The sequence below is a fragment of the Mustelus asterias genome, chromosome 1 (assembly GCF_964213995.1).
Source record: "Mustelus asterias chromosome 1, sMusAst1.hap1.1, whole genome shotgun sequence".
In the NCBI taxonomy this organism is placed as follows: domain Eukaryota; kingdom Metazoa; phylum Chordata; class Chondrichthyes; order Carcharhiniformes; family Triakidae; genus Mustelus; species Mustelus asterias.
The window spans coordinates 179,552,783-179,572,737 of NC_135801.1; the positions used below are offsets into that span (position 1 = coordinate 179,552,783).

The window sequence follows — 19,955 nt, forward strand, 5'->3', positions numbered from 1 at the left end:
TATGGATGAGCAGGGAAATTTAGGTGCGTATGTTTAAGTCAGAAAAGCTAGTACTCTGTAATAAAATAAAATGAGATGTTAATAGAATGTTGTCCATTCTCTCAAGAGGAAGCCTGAGTTGTACAGAATTTTGGTTAGTCAATATCTGGAGTTCTACTTTCAATTTTGGGAACTGAAAGATTTATTGGCTTTACAGGACCTGCAGTTCAGATTCACAACAATGATGCTAGAATTTAAGAACATAACAAGAAATAGCAGTGAAAGTAGACTTACAGGGCCCTCGAGGCTACTTTGCCATTCAGTATGATCATGGCTGATCCTTAGTCATAATTTCACTTTCCTGCCTGCTACCCATATCACTCTATTCCCTGGGACCAAAGATCTAACTATCTTGGCCTTAAAATATCCAATGACAAAGCATCCACAACTCTCTGGGGTAGAGAATTCCAAAGTTTCAAAACCCTTTGAATGAAGAAATTTCTATTCATCTCAGTTGTAAATAATTATTATCCTGAGATTGTGCCCCTGTGTTCTAGATTCCCCAGCCAAGGGAAACAGTCTGTGTGTCTACCTGTCAAATCCCTTCAGAATCTTCTCTTTTTCAATGAGATTGAAAGGCTAAATTAAGGTCAGGTTGCATACACTTAGTTTTGTACGCCTCCAAGTTTGATGCAGACTCGATGGGCTGAATCGCCTCCTTCTGCACTGTAGGGATTCTATGGGCCCGATTTTACTAAAACTTCACGCCCGTTTTCAGGCGCGAAATCGCGGTAAAGTTGGGCGTCGGGCCTTTAACGCAGTGCGCACCCAATTCCTAGCAGAGCGTGGCTGGGCCCGCGCCTGGATCGGGCGGCCCACCGATTTAAATGTATTTGCATGCATTTAAATCGACTTAATGAAGCGCGCGCCCAACTCTACCACCAAATCCCACTTTACCACCGTGCGGCCCAATCCGCGTCCGCGTTTTTAACGACCTGGTAAATAAAAGTCGGAAGCCGGCGCTTCCTCAGTGAGGGTTGGCGAGGAGGTAGGCGCGTTGTGTTCGGAGGCTCCCCGGTACTTACGTGTGCCTTGAGTCGCGGCCATTCCGCTGTCCCAGGTCCGTGGCGTCTCTGCGAGTGTGTGGTTTGGGTGGGGGGGGGGGGGGGATGGACTTGGGAGAATCTTGCAAACTGCAAATAATGTAGCATCCTCTTTGTGCTGCCTAATTATCTATGAGAAAGGTAATTTAACTACAGTGTCCTAAGTGGGCCAGTAATGACCTGTATAATACATTTGTGATCTGTAACTGGATTGTTGATGCTCAAATGTTTAGAGTCCTATAGTTGGCAGAATTGTCCCCGTGGTGGAACTTGGTTGGAAATAAGATTCAAGGAGATTACTACGTCTGGGAAACTAACCATAGTGAAAAGAAGCTTGTATTGGCAACTCTTCTCTCATATGCCATGGCAGATGTGCCCCTAGTTATGAATGTGACTTGCATGGGCAACGTTGGGTGCAGCTACTCTGCCTCTGGAGCAGCCTCGGATCCTTTGTCATCTTGTTTTCATCTGAACATTGCCCATAATTAGAGGAATCCCCTTTGGAAGATAATGTCAAAGTTATAATCGCAGGGACTAAAAACCTGACAGTCAAAAATCTGGGATAATATTTCAAAATGTATATCCCCCCCCATCCATGTTCTGGAATATTATCCCAGATTTTTGACTCAGGTTTTTAGTTCCTGCGATTATAACTTTGACATTATCTTCCAAAGGGGATTCCTCTAATTCTGGGCAATGTTCAGATGAAAACAAGATGACAAAGGATCCAAGGCTGCTCCAGAGGCAGAGTAGCTGCACCCAACGTTGCCCATGCAAGTCACATTCATAACTAGGGGCACATCTGCCATGGCATATGAGAGAAGAGTTGCCAATACAAGCTTCTTTTCACTATGGTTAGTTTCCCAGATGTAGTAATCTCTTTGAATCTTATTTCCAACCAAGTTCCACCACGGGGACAATTCTGCCAACTATAGGACTCTAAACATTTGAGCATCAACAATCCAGTTACAGATCACAAATGTATTATACAGGTCACAACTTGCTCACTAGGACACTGTAGTTAAATTACCTTTCCCAGAGATAATTAGGCAGCACAAAGAGGATGCTATATTATTTGCAGTTTGCAAGATTCTCCCAAGTCCATCCATCACCCCCCCCCACGCCCTCTCTCTGCTCTCTCTGCTGTTTTGAATTTCGCGCCCGGGCGCGCTGCTTTGGATTTTTTTCGAACTGCGCATGCACAGTTCACAACTCAGATCGGTCCGCCAGCGCTAAGCACCGCCGACAGCGCGCATCGGGCTGGAGCCGGCAAAACGCGTATGGGTGCGCTGCAAAGAGGATTCCGGGCTTGGATTCGTATTACGCCCGGATCCCGCCCTTAGGCTCTGATTGGTAAAATCGGGCCCTATGGTTCCTTGGTACTTTTGCCATTGTAAACATTATTCAATTGTTTGGCGCATTTTCCCAGAAATATTTCACGGAATAGGATGAACAAATGCTTAAATTAATATTTTTCTTGCCATTCAATAGTTGGTTAATGACTATTTGCCCTCCAGTTCACCATCTAGTTAATCAATTATTTTATAGATCGACAGTTTTGGATATGTTTTTTAAAGGAGCTTTTCTATGTATGTTCATAAAACATTAATTTTATTGTTTCAGCCAAACATGACAACTGCAACATCGCCTATTCTTCTTAAGTGGGATCCCAAAAGCTTGGAAATACGGACTGTGACAGTAGAACGGTTACTGGAACCATTGGTCACACAGGTGAGAGAAGTGGAATTAGTTTCAGTAACTGCTTTGTAGATGCAAACTTCAATAAAAAAGGCAAATCCTTTTACACACAAAAGGCCTTGGGATTCTCCTTAACCCGGCCTACAAAGGACATTTCATGGCCCCTTTTGCCCTCCTAAATTTAAGCCTTTTCCTGCTATCTTTGTATTCCTCAAGAGCCTTATCCGTTTTCAATTTTCTGAAATTTATGTATGCCTCCTTATTTTTTCACGAAGTTCGCAATCTCTCTTGTCATCCAGTGTTCTTGAATCTTGTCATCTTTATCCTTCATTTTTACAGGGACATACTTGTCTTGAAATGTTAACAGCTGACTTTTAAAGGACTCCCACATATCGGATATGGATTTACCCTCAAACAGCCACCGTCAGTCTACATTCTCTAATCCCTGCCTAATACTGTCGTAGTTAGCCCTCCCCCAGTTCAGTACTTTCACTCTGGGACTACTATCCTTTTCAACAAGTAGCTTGAAACTTATAGAATTGTGATCATTGTTCCCAAAATGGTACCCTGCTGAAACATCAATCATCTGTCCGGACTCGTTTACTAGAACCAGGTCTAAGATGGCCCCTTCCAGAGTTGGACTACCTACATATTGCCTCAAGGAGCATCCTTAGACACACTGAAAAAACTCTGTCCCATCCAAGGCCCTATCACTAAAGAAATCCCAGTCTATGTTGGGGAAGTAAATATTGCCCATCACAGCAACTATGTTGTTTTTCCATCTTCCCATAATCTGCCGACATATCAGTTCCACCACTTCATGCTGGCTGTTGGGAGGACTGCAATACAACCCCAACAACCTGATTGCACTGTTCCTGTTCCTGAGTTCTACCCATATGGCCTCACGGCATAACCCCACCAAGGTGTCCTCCCTCTGTATAACTGTGACATTCTCCCTCATCAGTAAAGCAACACCCCCATCTCTTTTGTCACCCTCTTTATTTCGCCTGAAGCATCTAAATCCTGAAATGCTAAGCTGCCAGTCCTGCCCTTCTTTCATCCCAGCCCCTGTAATTGCCACAACATCATAGTTCCATGTCGTAATCCAAGCTTTAAGTTCATCTGCCTTGCCTGTCATATTTCTTGCGTTAAAGCAAACACATCTCAGACCATCTGTCCTGTCATGTTTTGTACACTGTTTTATTTTTCTTAGCCTGACTGGACCCACTCACTCAGTTCTCCACAGTCTCTGTACTGTCTCTGACTGTTGTGGATCCCATCCCCCTGCCTTATTAGTTTAAATCCACCCCAACTGCATGATTAGATCTCCCTGCTAGGATGTTAGTGCCCTCCCAGTTAAGGTGCAACCTGTCCTTTTTGTACGGGTATCATCTACTGTGGAAGAGATTCCAGCGATCTAAAAATCTGAAAGCCCTCCCTCCTGAACCAACTCTCAAACCACTTATTAAGCTGCACTATCTTCCTATTTCTTGCCTCACTACCACACGGCACAGGGTGTATTCCTGAGAATACAACCCCATTTCAGCTGCCTTCCTAACTCCCTGAACTCATTTTGCAGGACACATTTTTCCTTCCTACCTATAGGCCAGTTAGTTTAACATCTGTCATTGAGAAATTGTCAGAATCCATTATTAAGGAAGTAATGACGAGACATTTGGAAAGTCAAAACACAATCTATCTGAGTCAGCAGGGTTTTGTGAAGAGTAAATCATGTTTAACTAATTTACTCGAGTTCTTTGAAGATGTAACAAGCAAAATGGACAATGGGGATCCTGTAAATGCCGTATATTTGGACTTCCAGAAGGTATTTAATAAGGTGCTGCATAAAAAGTAAATACACAAGGTAAGATCACATGGGGTTAGGGGTTATTTATTAGGCAGCACAATGGTTATAGTGGCACATTCACTACCCCAGAATGCGGAAGATGCCAGGGCATTGAGTAAATTTAAGAAGGAGATGGACAGGTTTTTCATTAATAATGGGTTAAAGGCGATAGAGAATAGGCAGGAAAGTGGAGTTGAGGTCAGAATGAGATCAGCCATGTTTGTATTGAATGGCGGAGCAGATATGGAAACCATGAGTTAGTGATACAGAAGACTGTGTGACAACATGAATTCTAAATTACGTGGAAGTTGAGTAAAGAATTGAGCATGCACTTCATAATTGGGGAGACAGTCAATGGCAAAAATAATAAAACAGAAAAAAAAATCTTATGGTTGAGAAGCCAAATTTAAATACAAATATTGTTGCAGTAAAATATTTTAAAAGGATATCTATCAGTTATTAAAGTAACATTTAGCTTAAATTTCCAATTTGGTGAAAGACGTTGCAAGATGCCTCTGACCTAAATTAAGGGGAGGATCATCAATAACCTGCTCTAATAGACATAACCTTACCTTGAGAGATGCTCAAGTGAGTTGAGTGAATCTAAAAACCTGATTGTGCTTCCCATATTTATAGTGCTTTTCAGGGTTGTATAACTATGTATGGTAGTCATACCACAATTTTAACTAAATTGATTGATTCCCCTTTACTTTCCAAATATGGTTGTATAATGCTAATTTCTAGATAAGGTTTTCTGCACTTTAATTTAAAGACAAGTTTGGATGCAAATGTTCATGATGGTCAATTTACATGATTCATCTATGTTTCAAGATTAGGGAATTAGTTATAAATAGTCACTTGGTAGTACAGAGTTTAAGTATTACTGAAAATAAAGGGCTGCTGTCAAAACTTTTCAAACTGCACTCATTTGGACAGTTCACAAGAATATCAAAAGTAGAAGGGAACAACAATTTATGCTGCATGAGAAGAAAGTGCTGATTGGTTGCCAACCCAGTGTTGGCAACCCAAGTTGCCAACACTGGGTTGCAAGGGAGTAGAATAGACAGTATTACAGTTGATAAGGAGGATGTGCAGGATATTCTGGAGGGTCTGAAAATAGATAAATCCCCTGGTCCGGATGGGATTTATCCAAGGATTCTCTGGGAGGCAAGAGAAGTGATTGCAGAGCCTCTGGCTCTGATCTTCAGGTCGTCGTTGGCCTCTGGTATAGTACCAGAAGATTGGAGGTTAGCGAATGTTGTCCCATTGTTTAAGAAGGGGAACAGAGACTTCCCCGGGAATTATAGACCGGTGAGTCTCACTTCTGTTGTCGGCAAGATGTTGGAAAAAATTATAAGGGATAGGATTTATAGTTATTTGGAGAGTAATGAATTGATAGGTGATAGTCAGCATGGTTTTGTGGCAGGTAGGTCGTGCCTTACTAACCTTATTGAGTTTTTTGAGAAAGTGACCAAGGAGGTGGATGGGGGCAAGGCAGTGGACGTGGTATATATGGATTTTAGTAAGGCGTTTGATAAGGTTCACCATGGTAGGCTTCTGCAGAAAATGCAGATGTATGGGATTGGGGGTGATCTAGGAAATTGGATCAGGAATTGGCTAGCGGATAGGAAACAGAGGGTGGTGGTTGATAGTAAATATTCATCATGGAGTGCGGTTACAAGTGGTGTACCTCAGGGATCTGTTTTGGGGCCACTGCTGTTTGTAATATTTATTAATGATCTGGATGAGGGTATAGTTGGGTGGATTAGCAAATTTGCTGATGACACCAAAGTCGGTGGTGTGGTAGACAGTGAGGAAGGGTGTCGTAGTTTGCAGGAAGACTTAGACAGGTTGCAAAGTTGGGCCGAGAGGTGGCGGATGGAGTTTAATGCGGAGAAGTGTGAGGTAATTCACTTTGGTAGGAATAACAGATGTGTTGAGTATAGGGCTAACGGGAGGACTTTGAATAGTGTGGAGGAGCAGAGGGATCTAGGTGTATGTGTGCATAGATCCCTGAAAGTTGGGAATCAAGTAGATAAGGTTGTTAAGAAGGCATATGGTGTCTTGGCGTTTATTGGCAGGGGGATTGAATTTAGGAGTCGTAGCGTTATGTTGCAACTGTACACAACTCTGGTGCGGCCGCACTTGGAGTACTGTGTGCAGTTCTGGTCCCCACATTACAGGAAGGATGTGGAGGCTTTGGAGAGGGTGCAGAGGAGGTTTACCAGGATGTTGCCTGGTATGGAGGGGAGATCCTATGAGGAGAGGCTGAGGGATTTGGGATTGTTTTCGCTGGAAAGGCGGCGGCTAAGAGGGGATCTTATTGAAACATATAAGATGATTAGAGGTTTAGATAGGGTGGATAGTGATAGCCTTTTTCCTCTGATGGAGAAATCCAGCACGAGGGGGCATGGCTTTAAATTGAGGGGGGGTAGTTATAGAACCGATGTCAGGGGCAGGTTCTTTACCCAGAGGGTGGTGAGGGATTGGAATGCCCTGCCAGCATCAGTAGTAAATGCGCCTAGTTTGGGGGCGTTTAAGAGATCCGTAGATAGGTTCATGGACGAAAAGAAATTGGTTTAGGTTGGAGGGTCACAGTTTTTTTTTTTAACTGGTCGGTGCAACATCGTGGGCCGAAGGGCCTGTTCTGCGCTGTAATGTTCTATGTTCTATGTTCTAAGTTTGATAGAGGCATTGCCATGGAGAATGCACCAGGCAACAGTTAACTGTCAAGCTTTTGTTCAAGTTCAAACCAGACAGGTCAACTCTGGCCAAGGCATTGTAAGAGGAATGGATCAGGAACGGCTGTCCCCAAGCTTTTGTATTGTTGAAAAAGGCATGATATGTATGTGCATATGTCCATTTCTGCAAAGGATAGAACATTACAGCGCAGTACAGGCCCTTCGGCCCTCGATGTTGCGCCGACCAGTGAAACCAATCTAAAGCCCCTCTAACCTACACTATTCCAATATCATCCATATGTTTATCCAATGACCATTTAAATGCTCTTAATGTTGGCCAGTCCACTACTGCTGCAGGCAGGGCATTCCACGCCCTTACTACTCTCTGAGTGAAGAACCTACCTCTAACATCTGCCCTACATCTATCACCAGGGCCCAGTCTGTGAATATATCTAACTTCTAACATACATATGTGAGCCATACTGATTGATGATCTTAAATAGTTTTGTAGTTTCATTCTGTTATATATTTAAGTACTTTCTTCAAGAGCTGATGACATGATTTAATGGTGATGTCACCGGAGTGCTTTACAGGCTCTTTTTCTTTCTTTGTTCATACTCTGTACAGGCAAGACCCGCTTTGTTGTTGTTGTTGTTGGTTTGAATCTACATGCACAAATCAATGGGGCAATCTTATGAAAAAAATTCTCAGTCCAGGATGAGCATGAAAAAGCGATAGTTTATGATCTGTTTTTTAGGTGAGTCTAAATCTGTGATCCTACATACTTAAGAGTGGAAAGGAAAACATCAAAAACTGTTTCTTGTCTCAAGGGGGAGGGGTGAACACTGGCTGAGAGCAGCAGAGGGCATCATTGCGCATGCACAGGTCCCTCTGCCGTGAGAAAAGAAAAGCTGCTGCCTCCCTCAGCCAGCCTTCATGGCCTCAAATAGACAGTCCACACGCTCCCGCTACCGTGGAGGGCCTGCAGCCTATTGCGATCCATCCAGACCCCTATCCCTCCCCCCACCGATTGCAGATGCAGAGTGGCAGCAGGCCCCCTCTCACTGCCAGGGGGTCAGGCTGGCACTGCCCAAGGGGCATCCCCCCTTTCCCACAAACTCAATGGCCTCCGATTCTACCTGCAAAGCCATCATATCTGGTCCCGTTGCTGGGGTCCAGCTGTGATTCTCGCCAGAGAGAACCTCTTCTGGTGAGGCCACAGAGGCAAATGAGCCTGGACAATGATGTCCCAAGTTTAGTAATCACATGGAAATGAGATTTAAATTTAATTTAAATAATGTATTCAGCCTCACGCCGGGAATGGGTGTGATGCTGACATTGCCGGATATCCCATGCCGGTGAGAATGCGCGAGGTTAGGGATCTGGCACTAACCTAATTTCTTGACTCTTGCATGATCTTATCGGCTCATCTTGTCAATTGGCTGGCGATGGTAAGATCGCCCCCACCCCGCCACGTCTTTTCTTCGTGTGTAAAAATCCACAACTTTTAGCATAGTTAGGTCATCACAGAAAAGAACTTGGCAACAAGTCGGGATCTTGTTTCACTGAGAACATAGAGAAAAGATCGTGAGTAGGAGAAAAGAACATTGTGGGTCCTCAGACTTAAAATATTCGAAGGCTGGGGAAAAATCAATGTCAGAATTAAAGATTAATGTGCCAGAAGGAAGACTCAAGTAAGAAAAAAGCTCTCTGAGAAGAGTGAGATTCCAGACTGTCTGGCATATATGAATAGAGGGATGCTTTGCTGTAACACTGGGGTCATAAGAACATAAGAACTAGGAGCAGGAATCTGGCCCCTTGAGCCTGCTCCGCCATTCAATAAGATCATGGCTGATCTTTTTGTGGACTCAGCTCCACTTACCCGCCTGCTCACCATAACCCTTAATTCCTTTACTGTTCAAAAATTTATCTATCCTTGCCTTAAAAACATTCAATGAGGTAGCCTCAACTGCTTCACTGGGCAGGGAATTCCTCAGGTTCACAACCCTTTGTGTGAAGAAGTTCCTCTTTAACTCGGTCCTAAATCTGCTTCCCCTTATTTTGAGGCTATGCCCCCTAGTTCTAGTTTCACCCGTCAGTGGAAACAACTTCCCTGCTTCTATCTCATCTATTCCCTTCATAATCTTATTTGTTTCTATAAGATCTCCCCTCATTCTTCTGAATTCCAATGAGTATAGCCCCAGTCTACTCAGTCTCTCCTCATAAGCCAACCCTCTCAACTCCGGAATCAACCTAGTGAATCTCTTCTGCACCCCCTCCAGTACCAGTATATCCTTTCTCAAGTAAGGAGACCAAAACTGTACACAGTATTCCAGGTGTGGCTTCACCAGCACCTTATACAGCTGCAACATAATTTCGCTGTTTTTAAACTCCATCTCTCTAGCAATGAAGGACAAAATTCCATTTGCCTTCTTAATTACCTGCTGCACCTGCAAACCAACTCCTTGAGATTCCTGCACAAGGACGCCCAGGTCCCTCTGCGCAGCAGCATGCTGCAATTTTTTTAGCATTTTTAGCAGGGTCATTTGAAAACAAGAATATGTAAAGTGAATGGTCTCCATGGTTTAAAAAAAAAGGAATTACTGGGAAGACAGAGAAAGTTGAGAACTACACTTGATTTGTTATTACCTCCCGAACCTTCAGAGATGGTAGAGCGTTAACACCAATCTCAAGTTGTTGGATGAGATGTGAGGGCAAAACAAGGCTTATTTCAATAAGGAGATCATTGTTATGCCACGAGTGTGAAATGGATACCAGCCATAGATTTAGCAAAAACGCCACTTGCTAAAAGCTACATATGTTCACAGATGGCCCTGTTCAACGCAGTCAGCAGGAGGATGTCCATGCATTGCACCTTTTTTATTCCCCATGGCAAGGCCTTCACCAGAATTGGCCTGTCTGGTTTGAGCAACAGCTTGGCAGCTAACTGTTCCATGGTGTGTTTTCCATGGCAGTGTTTCTATCAATCAGAATCAACTTGCCAACTAACCAGCACTCTATTTTCCCATTGCATAAATTGTTGCTCCCTTTACTATTGGTATTCTTGCAAACGCTCTTAATGAGTACAAGATGAAATGTTTTGATGGCATGTCTCTTTTTTTTAACCAATATTAGTTTTTAAGAATTAATTCACAGGATGTGGGCATCGCTGGCTAGGCCAGAATGTAATGCCTATCCCTAGTTGTCTTTGAGAAGGTGGTGGTAAGCTGGCTGCTTGAACTGCCACAATACTGTTATGGGGGGAGTTCCAGGATTTTGACCCACAACAGTGAAGGAACAGTGATATATTTCCAAGTCAAGATGGTGAGTGACTTGGAGGAGAACCTCCAGATAGTGGTGTCCCCAGGTATCTGCTGCTCTTGTCCTTCCAGATGGTAGTGGTCATGGGTGTGAAACGTTGGTGAGTTTCTGCAATGCATCTTGTAGATGTTCCACACTGCTGCCACTGTTTGTTGGTGATGGTGGGAGTGAATGTTTTTAGAAGGGGGTACTAATCAAGCAGCCAGCTTTGTCCTGGATGGTGTCAAGCTTCTTGAGTGTTGTTGGAGCTGCACTGATCTTTTTTTTTAAAAAAAACACAAAATTAGTGTTTCTTCGAGTGAAGGCAAGTGTCCAGCTGAGGGCAGCAGAGCAACGAAGGTGATTGGTGGTTGCAGGTAACATTTGCATAGGTGCAGTCACTGCGACCAGAAGGTGGTTTGTGGAGGAGCTGCTGTGAAGGGACAGTTAATCCCCAAACACTACTTCAGTGTTTCCCTCCCGACCTCCCCCTCTAACCAAAAAAAAAGTCTTCAGGAGGGCCACAAGCAAGAAAAAGGTGAGTTGAGATTCTTTTATCTTTTTCCCTGTATAAGGGCAGTATGGCAGCTAGGGCAGTTGTATGCTCCTCCTGCCAGATGTGGGAAATTAGGGAGCAATCTAATCTCCCTGACAACTTTGTCTGCAGGAAGTGTGTCCAGCTGCAGCTCCTCACAGACCGCATTGTTCGGTTAGAGTGGCAGTTGGATGCACTGCGGAGCATACAGAAGGCAGAGAGTGTGATAGACACTAGATACAGGGAGGTTGTCACACCAGAGGTTCAGACAGGTAGACGGGTAACCACCAGGAGAGGCAGGCAGGTAGTGCAGGAATCTCCTGTGGTTATTCCCCTTTCAAACAGGTATACTGTCTTGGATACTGTTGAGGGGGAATAGCCTGTCAGGGGGAGATACCAGCAGCAGCCAGGCCTGTGGCACCACACCTGGTTCTGCTGTAGAGCAGGGTCGGCAAAGAGCAAGTGAGCAGTAGTAATAGGGGACTCTCTACAGGTGTTTCTGTGGCCGCAATTGAGACTCCAGGATGGTGTGTTGCCTCCCTGGTGCCAGGGTCAAGGATGTCACTGAGCGATTGCAGGACATTCTTAAGGGGGAGGGTGAGCAGCCAGAGGTCATTGTACATATTGGTACCAATGACTTGGGTAGGAAAAGGGATGAGGTCCTGAAATGTGAATATAGAGAGTTAGGCAGAAGGCTAAAGTGCAGGACCTCGAAGGTAGTAATTTCTGGACTACTGCCAGTGCCACGTGCTAGTGAGAGTAGGAATAGGAAGATTAGGCAGACGAATGCGTGGCTTGAGAGTTGGTGCAGGGGGCAGAGATTTAGATTTTTGGATAATTGGGATCTTTTTTGGGGAAGGGGTGATCTGTTCAAGAGGGACGGGTTACACCTAAACTGGAGGGGGACTAATATCCTGGCGGGGAGATTTGCTAGAGCCACTCGGGAGGGTTTAAACTAGTTTGACAGAGGGATGGGATCCAAAGCAGTAGGGAGACAGAAGAGAAGTTTGAGGACAGCACAGAAGTTAAAGAGAGCACATTAAGTAGTAAAGGCAGTGTCAGTAATCCGAGTACCAGACAGATCAAGCAAAAGCAAGACAGAGATCAAGGGAAGTCCAGATTAAACTGCATTTATTTCAATGCAAGAGGCCTGACAGGCAAGGCAGATGAACTCAGGGCATGGATGGGTACGTGGGACTGGGAAGTTTTAACAATTACTGAAGCATGGCTAAGGGAGGGACAGGACTGGCAGCTCAATGTTCCACGGTACAAATGCTATAGGAAAGATGGAACAGGAGGTAAGAGAGGAGGGGGAGTTGCACTTTTGATTAGGGAAAACATCACGACCGTACTGAGGGGGGATGTATACGAGGGTTCGGCCACTGAGTCTATATGGGTAGAACTGAGAAATAAGAAGGGGGAAATCACTTTGATAGAGTTGTACTATAGGCCCCCAAATAGTTGGTGAGAAATTGAGGAGCAAATATGTAAGGAGAATACAGATAGCTCCAAGAAAAATAGGGTGATAATAGTCGGAGATTTTAACATTCCCAACATTGACTGGTACAGCCATAGTATTAGACGGTTGGATGGAGAGAAATTTGTTGAGTGTATTCAGGAGGAATTTCTCATTCAGTATGTGGATGGCCCGACTAGAGAGGGGGCAAAACTTGACCTCCTCTTGGGAAATAATGAAGAGCAGGTGACAGAAGTGTTAGTGAGGGATCACTTTGGGACCAGTGACCATAATTCTATTAGTTTTAAGATCGCTATGGAGAATGATAGGTCTGTCCCAAAAGTTAAAATTCTACATTGGGGCAAGGCCAATTTTGTTGGTATCAGGCAGGCTTTCAAAAGTGTGTTAACCAGGGTTCAGGGTAAGCACATTCCTTTTAGAGTGAAGGGCAAGGCTGGCAGAAATAGGGAACCCTGGATGACTCGGGATATTGAGGCCTTGGTCAAGAAGAAGGAGGCACATGACAGGCATAGGCAGCTGGGATCAAATGAATCCCTTGAAAAGTATAGCGGGTGTAGGAGTAGAGTTAAGAGAGAAATCAGGTGGGCAAACAGGGGACACGAGATTGTTTTGGCAGATAAGGCAAAGGAGAATCCAAAGAGCTTCTACAAATACGTAAAGGGCAAAGAGTAACAAGGGAGAGAGTAGGACCTGTTAAGGATCAACAAGGTCATCTATGTGCGGATCCACAAGAGATGGGTGAGATCCTAAGTGAATATTTCTCATCTGTATTTACTGTTAGGGAACTTGGGGAAATAAATAGTGATGTCTTGATAAGTGTACATAATACAGAGAAAGAGGTGCTGGAAGTCTTAAAGAGCATCAAGGTAGATAAATCCCCGGGACCTGATGAAGTGTATCCCAGGACATTGTGGGAGGCTAGGGAGGAAATTGCAGTTCCCTAGCCAAGATATTTGAATCATCGATAGTCACGGGTGAGGTACCTGAAGATTGGAGAGTGGCAAATGTTGTGCCTTTGTTTAAAAAGGGCTGCAGGGAAAAGCCTGGGAACTACAGGCCAGTGAGCCTCATATCTGTGGTGGGTAAGTTGTTGGAAGGTATTTTGACAGACAGGATCTACAGGCATTGAGAGATGCAAGGACTGATTAGGGACAGTCAGCATGGCTTTGAGAGTGGAAAATCATGTCTCTCAAATTTGATTGAGTTTTTTGAAGGGGTAACCATGAGGGCAGTGCAGTTGAATTTGTCTACATGGACTTTAGCAACGTCTTTGACAAGGTACCACATGGTAGGTTTTTGCATAAGTTAAATCTCACGGGATCCAGGGTGAGGTATCTAAATAGATACAAAATTGGCTTCTTGTCAGAAGCTAGAGGGTGGTTGTAGAGGGTTGTTTTTTTTAAACTGGAGGCCTGTGACCAGCGGTGTGCCTCAGGGATCAGTGCTGGGTCCAATGTTATTTGTCATTTATATTAATGATTTGGATGAGAATATAGGAGGCATGGTTAGTAAGTTTGCAGATGATACCAAGATTGCTGGCATAGTGGACAGTGAAGAAAGTCATCTCTGATTGCAATAGGATCTTGATCAATTGGGCCAGTGGGCTGACAAATGGCAGGTGGAGTTTAATTTAAATAAATGTGAGGTGATGCATTTTCGTAGATTGAACCAGGGCAGGACTTACTCAGTAATGGTAGGGCATTGGGGAGAGTTACAGAAGAAAGAGATCTAGGGGTACATGTTCATAACCCCTTGAAAGTGGAGTCACAAGTGGACAGAGTGGTGAAGAAGGCATTCGGCATGCTTGGTTTCATCAGTTAGAACATTGAATACAGGAGTTGGGACGTCTTGTTGAAGTTGTACAAGACATTGGTAAGACCACACTTGGAATACTGTGTACAGTTCTGGTCACCCTATTATAGAAAGGATATTATTAAACTAGAAAGAGTGCAGAAAAGATTTACTAGGATGCTACCTGGACTTGATGGTTTGAGTTATAAGGAGAGGCTGGATAGACTGGGACTTTTTTCTCTGGAGTGTAGAAGGCTGAGGGGGGTGAAGTCTTATAGAAGTCTTTAAAATAATGAGGGGCACAGATCAGCTTGATAGTCAATACCTTTTCCCAAAGTAGGGGAGTCTAAAAGTTCTCTTTTAGAACCCTCTAAAACTAGAGGGCACAGGTTTAAGGTGAGAGGGGAGAGATACAAAAGTGTCCAGAGGGGCAATTGTTTCACACACAGGGTGATGAGTGTCTGGAACAAGCTGCCAGAGGCAGTAGTAGAGGCGGGTACAATTTTGTCTTTTAAAGAGCATTTAGACAGTTACATGGGTAAGATGGGTATAGAGGGATATGGGCCAAATGCAGGCAATTGGGATTAGCTTAGGGGTTTAAAAAAACAAAAGGGCGGCATGGACAAGTTGGGCCGAAGGGCCTATTTCCATGCTGTAAACCTCTATGACTCTATTAGGATCTTTAAAGCCAAGTTTCAGTCTGGGGTCTGACTTGTCCAGTACTAACATGAGCTGGGAATCAAGCAGTCAAAGTTTCAAAACTAATTGTGATTTAACTTCCAACAACCCACATTTTCATCTGTATCTTTTGCTCTCATGACGATCATTGCTAGACACAATATAGGGATGGAATGATAAAGCAGTGAAGAGGAAACAATATAATGGGCAGAAAATGAGAAAACAACTTAAAACTGAAATAGTAAGGTGACTGCAGATCATTTTATTGTATTACTGTACTGTTCTCTTCATTGACTTTAATAATCATTTTAATTTGATTCACCACTTGGAATGCTGCTATTCCAAATAAATGAGCTGAGCTTATTGTATCATTGATGTGGTTCAGCTAATTTAATTCTTCCTCGTCTGTTTCTATTTTTGTTATGTTAACATTACAGTATAAATTCAATTGAAGCATAAAGAATAAAGTTCGTAGTTGTCTTTGCCTGAAGAACATTAAAAATTACTTCGATCCGGCTGATAAAACATGTGTATTTTATTGATTGTAATAATGTGAACTTTCTCCATTCCTGAATTGTAATTCTTTGCTGCTTCATAAGTGTTCTTAGAATTGATTTATTTTGGCACAATAAAATTTTTATTGTAACTAAGATATTGGAGTTTTTTCTGTGGGAAGAGATCTGTATTTCTTGCTGCCTTAAAAGTAGAATTCAGTATCTGAGATTCATCTAATGCTGAACATGCCTGCAATTATCTGATTAGTTCATATTTTTTATAAACATTAGTTGAATTTGTAGAGATTGCCAAAATTTAGTCTGCAAAGAATGAGGGCATTCTTCGCAGATTAAATTTTCAATTAATTTAATTATCTGGGGCTCTAATGCTTTAACATAAGATGATGCTGGAAAAACTCAGCAAGCCTGATGGCATCTGTGGAGAGAGAAAAAAAGTTAGTGGGCAGAATTCTCCCACTTTGCCTGCGACGGGTTTGGAGGTGGGCGGGAGGAGAAAATCTAATGGGTGCCAAAGAGTCAAAAGTCTGCCAGTGTGAAATCAGGTTGCACTTCCCCCAAGGTCTTCCTTACAGTTTACTTTTTATTGTCAGCAAAATGGGATACATTGCACTCTGTCCCCTCATCTAAACCATTGATGTAGATTACAAATAGCTGAGGCTCAAGTACTGATCCTTGCAATACCGTAGTTGCACGTTGGTAATTCGAAGTGCTCATTGATTACTATTGTTTTGTAAATAAACCAATCCTTCGTCCATGCTAATATAGCCGGACCCCAATCACTTATCTTGTGTGAAACAAAAAGAATGCTTAATGAAATGGAGGAAAGTTGAGTCCCTAAAATGTGTAGTCAGCAGTATGTTAATATGAGTACAAGGGTTATCAATAATGAAAGTAGAAAATAAGATGAACTAAATGTGGGCGGTAGTGACCAAAATGAACTTTCAGATCCAAATCGAAAAGGGGGGAAAGTATGAAAATTAGAACAATGGATTGGGTTAAAGCAGATTTTCACAAGCTGAGTGAGCTACCTTTTATGAGGTGGAGAGATGGATAGTCATGTACAACTACAAAGCAAGAGTGGAATTTTTCTGTATTTTTGCCTCGCTCGTCCTGAACCCCCCGCCCCGCATCTCCCGAGATCAACAGACCTTTCCATGGTCTGCCCCTCACCTGCTCCGATTCCCGTTGTGGGCAGAATGTTAAAATTCCAGCCACAGTCTGTTGAAAGAAGGTCCTAACCTGCAATTTAAGAATCTTTGGATATGTAGAGTTTGGAAACCAATTGGGATTAAAGAAAGTCATTTTGTTTAAGCCCACTTTGCTGTTAACTCCTCATATCCATCCCAACTCTATTTTTTAGCAATTGAATTCATTTTTAAAAAGTATATGGGGACTTGTGGTAAATAAGTCTCCATTCTATGTTTAAAGGAATCTTTCTAACCACCCTTTTTTCTCTCTGTAATTGTTTTAAATCTGTAACTTAGTTCCCAATTAACTAAGACATATAATAACTTTATCATCTTGGGTGTTTTGGACAACGCTTGGCATAGAGCAGTGGTTCCCAAACTTTTTTCACTGGGCTGCACTTTCGGAATAAAAATTTGCTCGTGCCACACCAAATTTTTTATTGATAAGAAATACATTCAAAAACAAAAAAAAACAACTCCGAGCAGTGCTTGATTCATAACATAGAACACAACTACTTTATAGTATGATCATGGGACATCCAGAAAGTATAAAACAATGCTTGTTTAAACCATGTTTAAATGTTTCTTTGATTGTCCTTGAATCTTCCCGCCACACTTGCCATCCTCTCTCGCCGCACCAGTGTGGCGCGCCGCACCCTTTGGGAACCACTGGCATAGACTGTTGAACTATTTAGTGTTGAGCAAGCTATTCTCCTTTTACCATTTTTGCTACATTGAGCTAATTAAATTCCTAAAAACATTTAGTTTGCAATCATGTTTGAAGTCAAAATACAAACAATTGGAAACACAGACCCTTCTTGAGGTGAATGCATTCCCTTGTGACCAGTTTAGTTACTGGGAGCAGTTTTAAAAAAAATAATAAATGAAGCTGTATGGATTTGTTATAATAGTTATTCAATTCTTGATTTGATTTATTATTGTCACGTATTTGTATGCAGTGAAAAGTATTGCTTCTTGCACGCTATACAGACAAAGCATACCGTACATAGGAAAGGAGAGAATGCAGAATGTAGTTTTACGGTCATAGCCAGGGTGTAGAGAAACATCAACTTAATGCGAGGTAGATCCATTCAAATGTCTGATGGCAGCAGGGAAGAAGCTGTTTTTGAGTCGGTTGGTACGTGATCTCAGACTTTTGTATCTTTTTCCCGATGGAAGAAGGTGGAAAAGAGTATGTCCAAGGTACATGGGGTCCTTGATTATGTTGGCTGCTTTTCCAAGGCCGCAGACAGTGTAAACAGAATCAATAGATGGGAGCCTGGTTTGATTGATGGGCTGGGCTTCACTCATGAGCGTTTGTAGTTTCTTGCGGTCTTGGACAGAGCAAGAGCTATACCAAACTGTGATACAACCTGAAAGAATGCTGTCTATGGTGCAGATGTAGAAGTTGGTGAGAGTTGTGGCGGACATGCCAAATTTCCTTAGTCTCCTGTGAAAGTCGAGGCTTTGGTGGTAAATCACTGGTGGCTGGGTTTAACGGGCCTTAGAAAACTTACCAGCATCAAGGAGATCAGAAAGGCTCAATCCATAAATAACGTTGCTTTCCAACTCTGCTTGTGGGCCAGGATGAGCAGAAATGTTTCCTCCAAGTCCAACAAGCTATCCAGTAAACATCATACCCCAGCGATCTGTTTGCTTCGTCCACAACAACCATCAGGCTCTCTGACAAGGTTCCCCCTTGACCATTTGCTCTTTCCGAATACTCCTGCCTGTCCTTACAGGCTTTGGCCTTGTCAGTCAGGCTGCCTATTGGTGGAATAATATTTTCAGGCACTCTGCAGTTAAATTCTGTAAAACACTGAGGAATCCATTATTCTGGGTTTACTGCACAGAACTTGTTTTTAGGATAAAATCCAGACCATAGTCTCTGGCGTAATCTCACCTTGAGCATTGCAACTAGCTATGATTTTTGTGACTCACGGGAGAGCTCCAGGCCCTGAAAGTCTTTTGTGGAAGATCCACAAAACTAATTCCTTGTCATGTAGGAAAGACAATTTAGAATATAGCTTCACATCAGGGGTATGTGGTATAGTGGTTATGTTTCTGGATAGTAATCCGGAAGCTCAGACTAAAAGTCCATTGACATGTTCAAAATCCAACACAACAGCTTGGGAATTTTAAAATTCAATTAGTTAACTAAATCTGGAGTAAAACGTCAGTGTCAGTAACGGTGACCATGAAATTATTGGATTGCCATAAGTCATCTGGTTTTCTTGTGTTATTCAGGTGAAGAATTTTGCCATCCATTCCTAGTCTGGCTTCCCACAGTGATATGACTGACTCTTGACTGCCCTCTAAAATGGCTTAATAAGCTACTCAGTTGGAGTCAAAAAGGTGACTCCCCACTATTTTCTACCGGTTGCCCTTGCCAAAAATGTCACATCCAATGAATAAATAGAAAAAAATATAACTAAAATTGTTTTGAGCCCATATTCCTTAATCAAATGTAAATACAGGATTGCAGTTGCAAGTTATCCAGCTGAGAAGTCAATGTTCGAGTGTAGTTCCTGGATGGATGAGCTGAAAAGAATCACATTGTCTTTTTCAACTGTTTGCCCTGTGATCTTGTTGAGACAAATCAACAACCAATTATGTAACTATTTTTAAAAAATGACATTGCTGTCTCAATGCAGCTTCACATTGGGCAGATCTATTTTTCAATTTGTAAGCCTCACTGCAGCTCTAATAACTATCCCTATTATACTGTGGATAATGCTGTGCTGTGTTTTCAGTGGGAATGTTTGTTAGCTTTTTCCCCAAACATATAACTTCTGGTGATTTCAGTCTGGTCTTTGTGAAAACTAACACGTTGGATGTTAGATCTTTCTATGTTTTGATGTTTTGTTGAGACAATGAAACTACTGTTCTTCACTTCAAGTTGCAATATGGAGTTAAATGAAAAAAACATTACCAGCTTATAATTTGGTAGCACTGTGAATCTCCTAGGCAGGGAGAATCATAGAATAGTTAACATAAGGAACTAGCTAATCTAGAGTCATTTCCCTGCTTTTTCCCTGTAGCACTGCAATTTGTTTTCTCTCCAGCCAATTACCAATTCTCTTTCAAAAGTTGCAAATGAATCTGCCTCCACTATGCTCCCAGGCAGTGCACACTACATCCTAAACACTCACTGCGCTAAAATGT

The 19,955-nt window shown here is 42.7% G+C and overlaps 1 protein-coding gene across 7 annotated transcripts in view; it reads left to right on the forward strand.

Moving 5' to 3' along the window:
• The first annotated feature begins 2,711 nt into the window (after window positions 1–2,711).
• Window positions 2,712–19,955, forward strand: part of LOC144504323 (catenin alpha-2) — a 1,369,240-nt gene continuing 1,351,996 nt past the window's right edge. For all 7 annotated transcript variants that reach the window (XM_078229613.1, XM_078229524.1, XM_078229870.1 and 4 more), the window contains exon 1: window positions 2,712–2,813. In XM_078229613.1, coding sequence (XP_078085739.1) covers window positions 2,712–2,813 — 102 coding nt within the window. The remainder of the gene's footprint in view (window positions 2,814–19,955) is intronic.